General features: G+C 55.8%; 2 protein-coding genes across 2 annotated transcripts in view; one reads left to right on the top strand and one right to left on the bottom strand.

Moving 5' to 3' along the window:
* The window catches only part of SPRG_21719 (hypothetical protein), a gene marked incomplete at both ends in the record, with an annotated part of 2,541 nt that extends 2,020 nt beyond the window's left edge, over positions 1–521 (bottom strand). Inside the window, one exon of the mRNA XM_012355559.1 lies at positions 9–521. Coding sequence (XP_012210949.1) covers positions 9–521 — 513 coding nt within the window. The remainder of the gene's footprint in view (positions 1–8) is intronic.
* Positions 522–2,277: 1,756 nt separating this feature from the next.
* SPRG_16270 (TKL protein kinase) lies at positions 2,278–8,275 on the top strand (the record flags this gene model as incomplete). Its single annotated transcript, XM_012355558.1, has 20 exons — positions 2,278–2,601; positions 2,777–2,878; positions 3,254–3,355; positions 3,700–3,798; positions 3,852–3,944; positions 3,999–4,097; positions 4,311–4,409; positions 5,385–5,603; positions 5,652–5,741; positions 5,789–5,968; positions 6,017–6,124; positions 6,172–6,267; positions 6,335–6,430; positions 6,476–6,580; positions 6,632–6,730; positions 6,780–6,878; positions 7,090–7,188; positions 7,233–7,328; positions 7,377–7,492; positions 7,603–8,275. The coding sequence occupies 20 exons, from the start codon at positions 2,278–2,280 to the stop codon at positions 8,273–8,275; spliced, it is 2,994 nt and encodes a 997-aa protein (XP_012210948.1).

The raw sequence follows: 8,275 nt of genomic DNA, 5'->3' as shown, positions 1-8,275 counted from the left end.
ACGTTCACAAACGTCTCGAGGGACATGCCTTTGAGGCACAACACGGCCTCGGCCACGTCCTGGAGACTCCCAAACGAAGTGGTTGGCGGGACGTAGCTGCGGATGAGCTCGGTGCCCCAGAGATTAAAGCCGCTGGCCGTGAACGCGGACAGTGCAGCGTTGAAAGCGGCGACTTCGGCGGCGCCGTCGAGCGACCGACGCAGCGGTCGTCCGTCCAAGTCCATTTGGTACACGGTCTCGGTGCCAGCGTACGAGCCGGCCCAGGTTCCGATCGAGCGCGGAAGGATCTTGAAGTCCATAAAGACGTTGAGGTAGCGCGTCGCAGTGAGGGGTGTTGCGAGCGGAATGCCGGCGTTGGTGTAGAGCTGCGTGAGAAACTTGCCGTTGAGCACCGTGTCCCAGTGGAGGTTCACGATCGTCGTTGTCGTTGTGGGCACAAAGCCATAGCGCGAGAGGAACCACGCTTTGAGCGGCGCGGCGGCGTTCCAGAGGCAGCATACATAAAAGATAATGCGCTGCATGCGTGCACTGCGTTGATAGCGGATTCGAACTGGCGCCACGTTGGGTCCGGTCAATGGGGCGACCGTCGTCCATGCGAGGCGCATGTTTGTGGTTGAGTGGGCTAACGCTGGCTGGCGTGCACGGCAGACACGGTTATATTTGAACGAAACTCCAGGTTCATAGCTCATGTTTATATACAGGAGGGTGTCTTTTCGGTTGGACATTGGAGGCAATGACGATTATCAGAGAGATGTACGTAGTAGGCCGTATCCCTGCAGACATGCCTGTGTTGCAGTCCACGTCCAGAACAAGAGTTACACGGTGAGCGATTGCAGTGTCGACGACAAAAGACCGTCGCCAGGTCAAGCCAGAGACCGTATTGCAGATTCTTACTTATGGGTGTTTCACGCCCGAGCAGCGGCGACGGCGATGCGATCGAATCGTCGACAGCGCTCGTCGATCGGGTCTCGGCGACGATATTGATTGCAACCGAGCGACATGGGACATGACTATGTATTTTGGCCAATCCAATGCGAGATGCTGAAATGGCGGCATGTGATTGGAAGGGGTAAGTCACTTGAGCATTTTCGTTGTTGAAATGGGTCAATTTAAAACTTGAGCATTTTCACCTCCTTGTCGCTCCTGGTCCTCGCGGCCGTCGACGTCCAAAACGAAAACTTGAGCATTTTCGTTTTGGACGTCGACGGCCGCGAGGACCATGAGCGACAAGGAGGTACATGAGACGAAGAGATGAAGAAGACGAAGGAAGCGATCGACTGCGTCTGTGATTCCATGGAAAGAGTTCTGGAGAGCTGCATTGAAAGGTCAACTGGCCGATGTGAAGCGGCTCGTGGAAGAAGAAGGCGTTGATCCCAACTTTGAGGACGGTGTACGTTGTCTTGTCGATCGATCTATTGGATATATCTATTGGTATGATATTGGTCGTAGATTGTATTGTGCTTGGCTGCTTGCTGTGCTCAAACGAACGTCGTCGTCTACTTGCTGAAGAAGAACGTGTCGACGGAAGGTCGTTGGGTACGTCGATCGCTATATTTCGCTTTCCGATTGAATTGCAACTGAAACTCCACGATCGGTAGGGTGGAGCTACACCTCTGATTCACGCTGCTTTCTACAATTATCTCGAAATTGTGCGCCTCCTCTTGGCCGCCAACGCGAATATCAACGCCACAAACAGCGTAGGTTGTCTCTACGATATCGTTTTTTTAACGAAAGGACGTAGGACAACAAGACAGCGCTCGATTACGCGGTTGAAAAAAAATACGATGAAATGGCGCAGTTCTTGCGCAACCATCCTCATATGTGAGTCATCTCGAGTCGAAGTGGACGTTCGGAGACCAGGGCCTTAGTAGGTAGCTCGCGATGCAGTCGACGTACGCCGTCTCGCAGATTCACGTCGATATTGGTTTCGTTGATGAGGCGGATGGCGTCTTGGATGCGTCTTTCGTGCAAGGCCGCAAGAAGCTACGCGTGGAAACGTCGATAAGGTCGAATGTGTCAATGTACCTTGCCCTTGTTGATCTTGCGTTGACATCAAATTGCCAAAAATGCGGTCGCCGAGCCGTACGTCTAAACGTATCCGGTGGCCTTTGTGTTTGGCCGCAATTTGCCTGGTCTCCGAACGCACATTCTTGCGTCGACTCACTCTTGGACTGTAAATGGACCGCACACGTCGTTTTGCGTCCGCGGTGGTGGCAACCTATGCTGGAGCTGCGCTTGCTGTGGCTCATATAGGACAAGTTCAACATTCAAACCATAATGGAGGTCGAGCTCGATGACATGATTCCTGACCCTCGCTACAACCAGTGGTTCATCAACAACCTCCGCTGCTCCCAAGCTACGTTTCGCGCTCTTGTGTCCACCCTCCGCGTCTACATGAGCGACTACAAGTTCCGCAAGTCCACGCATTCGTCGGCGTGGCCTGCGGCGTGGGCGGCGGCGTGGGCGGCGGCGTGGGCGGCATCGCGGAGGCAGACCTTCTTGGTGACAGCCTTCTTGGTGGCAGCCTTCTTCTTCACCTTGCGCTGCACAGGCGCCTTCGTCGTGGTGTTTGACGCGCCTCGCGTTGCGCGCGCTGCCATTGTGCGATAGAAAAATCGCCTCGAAGCGACAAAAGTAGACCCTGGATCGACTTTTGTTCGTCCTCCAACGCTGCCCTCAGCCGGATAATTTTTCCATACGATTTTTTTGACGATTTGAGTCATCTCGAGTCGAGTGGACGTTCGGAGACCAGGGCCTAATGATCCTCGTCTTGTAGAACTTCGTCCCACTGCTGCATTTGGTGGTCGACACGGGTAACATGGAGCTTCTGCAAACCCTTCTTTCCAAGCCCAACCTCAATGTGAACGCTATCGACAAGGTAGATGACACGCTGCCCAATAGACGTCTCACGTACTTGTATCGTAGGAAGAGCAAACCGCGCTCTCCCGTGCGATGGCCAAGAACAACGTTGTTGTGGTTTTTGCCCTTTTGAAAGCCAACGCGCACATCTGTTCGCTTGACAAAGCGGTATTCCCTCCGTTGCTTCTGTACTCCTTCAACGTCGTGGATTAGGGTTTGGTGATTGAAACCGACATCTTGGGGTCACTGCTACTCCACGCCGCCTCGACCAACAACCCATGCGACGTCGAGGTCCTGCTTCGCGCCAATGTCTCTCCTGCAACCATCAATAAGGTGCGACGATATTGTGGTTTGTATTAATGACTATATTCTGAAAGTACCTATCCATCAATAGGACGGAGCTACTGCACTGCACGTGGCCGCTGTCAACGGCTACGACGCTATCGCCGCGCTGCTCCTGGCAAAGGACCTGTCACTCTCTCTGCACAACGACCGGGTACGTTCCATTTTCATCCCAACCTTTCGACCACATACCATCTAGCGAGGCAATCTACCGATGCACCTTGCGGTCGCCAACGGCCACTTGACGATCGTCAATTTGTTCCTCAACGATTCGACCTACAGTAGCACCAACAACGTACCTACCTTTCCCGTCCTTCCAACTAATCAATTGAGAAATCAACTCGATCTAGTCCGGCGAGGTGCCCCTTTTCGTGGCGGTCAAAGCGGGTCACGCCAACATTGTGGAGCGCTTGCTCCTTGCCAAGGCATCGTCAAGTTGCCTGCCTCATGTACATCTCTGCTTGACAAATATTGTCCCTAATGCACGGTGTGTAGGAGGGTGACACGCTGCTGCATGTGGCGGCCACGCATGGCCACGATGCGATGGTCTCGCTTTTACTAGAGAAGAAGGCGTTGCTTGGTCGGTGCCGAGACGAGGTTGGTGATGCCATGTGCGGGATTATTGGTGTCTAGACATGCCTGTGTAGGAGGGAAATCTACCGCTGCACAATGCAGCGGCCAGCGGCCACGTCACTCTCATCGACCACCTCGTGGCGCCTTTGACCATCAACGAAGTCAATGCTGTAGCTTGGACTCCGCAGCACCCTTTTGGTGGACACTGAGCGCCATGATTGTAGGACGGATGGACACCGCTCGGCCTTGCCGTTCAAAGCGGCCACACGAACGTCGTTGCGCGGCTGCTCCACCATCGTGCCTCGCTCGAGCACAAAAGTGGTGTACGTCTGGACGGTCGATCATCCCAACTAACATCGGTGCGATCCATTTTGGGATGTAGAAGGATGGAACGCTCCTGCACGTGGCCACGTCGAGCTGCGTGAGCACCGATCTGCTTAAGCACCTTGTCAAGAGCGGCAGCGACGTTAACGCGTGCGACACGGTAGCGTGGTTCAACATCGATTCCGCGACATAAAACCCATGCACGCGCGTAGCGGGGCTGGACGCCGCTGCATATTGCGGCCAAGGAAGGCCACTTGCAAGCTGTCAAGTGCCTCGTGGACGCCGGCGCCAACGTCGTGGCCAAGACACAGGTGCCCTTGCAGGTTCCTCCACACATGTCATGGTGATACATGTAGGACTCTAAAACGCCATTGCAAATCGCCAAGGATACGAAAGTCGTCAAGGCCTTGCTAAAGGCTAAAGCCCACGCACAGAACCAAGCGCACTTGCTCACGCAGCACGCGAACGACCAGGTACTGCCTCCGAGAGTTCTGAAGCGATCGCAAGCTCATTGATATGCAGACAGCGTCGTTGTGTCACGCCGTCCTCGAGAACGATGTCGCCGCAGTCACGGATCTGCTCGCTGCCGGCGTCAAACCTAGTGGGCTCACAGTGGTCATATCACTCGACCGTGCCATGGCCGTCTCACAGGGCGTCGTCGTAGGAGGGTGTGCCGCTGCCTGTCGTGGCCATGCGTCGTGGCCACTGGGAGACGTGCGACCGGTTGCTAGCCGTCTCGGTTGTCGCCAGCGACGCCGCCCGCGTGCGCATGATGCACTCGCTTGCACTCGAGCTGGAGCAATTTCAGGTGGCGTGGCACATTTTACAAGCCAACTCGGACGTGCTCGCCCGAGACACGGTAGACCACTACTCGGTTTTAGCCTGTTGGTTGTAGTACGATGGTGGGTACCAGCATGTCTCGGCGGAAGCCAATAATGCCCCGGTGCACGCTCTGCAGGCCATGTGGACGGGTGCTGCGCTGCGGACGGCTGCCCGCGACGGCCAAGTCGACGTCGCCGAGGACCTTCTGTTGCGGTTTCAAGGCATTGTCGATGCCACCAACGAAGTAGATTTTGGATTGGTACTTTGTGGACTTGAAAAAGCGGCGCGTAGCGTGGCGAGACGCCGCTGCATGTGGCGGTCGCCTCAGCAAACGTGTCGAGCGATATGGCTGCGTACACTGCGATGACAACACTGCTCTTGGGCCGCGGCGCCAATCCGCTGGCCATCAACACGGTGCGAGCTCTCGCGCTTCCGGACGAAGCAAAACAGTGTTGTTGTTGTAGATGGGTGTGACGCCCTTGCTCTTGGCGGCTCGCAGTGGTAAATCGAACGTCACTGCCGCGCTCGTCGCCGCAGTGCTCGCAAAGCCATCGCCCGACACGGCAGCACTCGCTACTTGCTTTGCCGAGGCCGTCCAGCAGCGAGACGTGCAAGTCGTGGGCATGCTTTTGCCCAAAATGCCAACCGACGTCGTGACATTGACGCTCGCATCGAATTCCATGGTAGCACACACGCTGCTTTTCTTTAGCGGTAGACGTACGGTGGATTAGGGCATGGCGATCCTTGCGGCAACCGTGGGGCATCTGGCCACGCTCGTACGCTTGCGAGAAGAACACTGCGATCTCTTGTGGGCCGCTCACGTAAGTTCTTATATGTGTCCTCTTGGATAATGGTCGGCACTGCGTAGGAGGCGGATGGAATGACGCTACTCATGCTGGCAGCCGCCAACGGGCATCTCGAGTGCGTGGACTACCTCCTAACCTTGTTGCTCCCAGCCTTCGAGACGAACGCCATTGCACAAAACGATCTGGAAGCTCGTCAAGAGAAACTCGAGGCGGCCAAAAAACACGTGTGTCTGTGCAACGCGGTACGCTGCATGCTGGACAGGATCGGGCCAAGATGCTATCGGACGTAGGATGGACGCACAGCCAAAGACATGGCGACGGGCGACGTCACGCCGCGCTTGACGACGTTTTTGGTCGACGTTGCAGAGGAGCTCGAGCTTGTCCAGCGCCGCATTCAGGTGCCAAGGATGTGAATCGAACGGGCGCTCATGGAGGATGGAATCAGGAAGCACGTTTCGTCAAGGCTGTCGACGACCACGACTGGCCGCTTGTCAAGACGCTGCTGATCAAGGGCGTTGCCATCACGGATGCTGGCATCATGGTGTGTCCATTAGCCACCATCTCGACGTTGGTTGGCACGGAACGAAGATGCATGTTCGTGGTTGTAGGACACGATTTGGAAAGAGGCTGTCAGCGCGGACGACGAGAAACTGATCGAGAGGCTCTGTGGCGCACCAGGCATTGACACCTCGCTGAGCGAAGCGGTACCTCTCTCCCGAGTGACAAAAAAGTGGTATCATTCTGTGTAGGCTGGTCGATCGGCACTGGAGGCAGCGATGGACGCCAACAAGCTGTCCGTGGTGTCGAGCATCCTCGACGCCTTTGCTGCGACCAACAGCGGTGTCGCACCCAAGGTTCGTACATTGTGTGGAGAATGTTGTCTTATGGAACCTATCTATATGTAGGCGCTCTTGCCGTGGCACATTGCCGTCGAGCGAAATTCATATATCATGCTCGGTGTTCTTTTCACTCGAACGATATACAGCATCAACAGCACGGACGCGGTATGGAGACACATGATTCGAATGCATTCGAATGGGACGACGGGCGTAGAACGGCTGGACGCCTGTGGCGCTCGCGATCCAAAACAACGAAAGAACTATGGTTGAAATGCTTGTCAGCTGCAAAGCCGACATCTCCATTGCACCGACGGTAGCAACAATATATGCATGTCTACTGTTGCGAGTACTCAACCGTGGTGTAGACCATGGACCCGCCGCTGCACATAGCGCTATCACTACCCGACAGCTCGGGCATACTGCGAGTGGTGCTTCGCAAAGGCGTCACCGGCCTCGATGTCGAACAGCGAAACACGGTGCGTTTTGCATCCCAATGTATCGACACAACTCTCAACCTATTGTAGGCCAACCATACGGCGCTCATGTGTGCGGTCGTCGATGGCCGCGAGGAAGCAGTCAAGCTGCTGCTTGAAGCCGGCGCCAACGTCATGCAGTCGCTGCCGGTAGAGCAAGTGGATGCTGTTTCCTTGTGTGACCAAGTGCGTAGGACAATGGACCGACGATCTTGGTGGCCGCGGCGCAACGCCCGAATCGAGCGATTACAACCATGATCGACAACACGGTGGGCGCAGCCCTGAGCAAGGTCGACTCGATGTTGATGAGTGAGCTTGTCACATTACTTGCTGCTTAGATTTGGACTGCGGGTGTTGGCTTTGGCGACCTTCAAGTGGGCGACATTCTTGGTAGCGGTACGTATGGTACGGTCTATCGCGCCACGTACAAGAACCACAGCATTGCGCTCAAGACGTGCAAGACGAACATCCCATGAGAAATCATATCCTTTTGAGAAGAAATCGAAATCGCACGCCCGTATGTGCTCTATGACAAGTAACCCGAATGGAACAAACGCGCTGTAGACTGCGCTCGCCGTACCTCGTGCGGCTGCTGACGGTGGTTGACGATCAGAAGCGCAAGCCATACATGGTGCTCGAGCTCATGGACGCCGGTGATCTCTTCGACTACATCGTGAACAAGCGCTCTGGGGAGACCGGGAAGAACTTCCCAATCGTGCACGTGGCGTGGGCAGTCGCCAACGCACTGGCATATATCCACGGCGCCGGTCTCATCCATCGCGACGTCAAGAGCAAAAACATCTTCCTCTGCACGACCAACGGCGTCAAGCTCGGCGACTTTGGCACGCTTCGGATCGTAAATAAGAAGATGACGAACAACGTCGGCACGCCGCAGACGATGGCGCCCGAAGTCACGCGTCGGGGCAGCGAAGAAGAATGTACGTACAATGCCTCGGCGGACATGTACTCGTTTGGCGTCGTCTTGGCCGAGCTCACGTGGATCCGCACACCGTACGACAGCCCCCTCGGTACCGAAAACACAAGTCGAAATGGGAGCGTCACCCCGGCCATCAAGCCCAACTGCGCGATGTGGCTGGAGACTCTGGCCACTCGGTGCTTGGCGGAAGACCCGACGGAGCGGCCGTCTGCAACTCAAGTCGTCGAGATGTTGGCCACCCACCTCGAGGACAACGACGATCAGGTCACGCTCGAGCCATCGCCCGAGGTGACGCCGTAA

The sequence above is a fragment of the Saprolegnia parasitica genome (assembly GCF_000151545.1).
Source record: "Saprolegnia parasitica CBS 223.65 unplaced genomic scaffold supercont2.264, whole genome shotgun sequence".
In the NCBI taxonomy this organism is placed as follows: Eukaryota; Oomycota; class Saprolegniomycetes; order Saprolegniales; family Saprolegniaceae; genus Saprolegnia; species Saprolegnia parasitica.
This window is presented reverse-complemented; position numbering and strand designations above follow the sequence as displayed.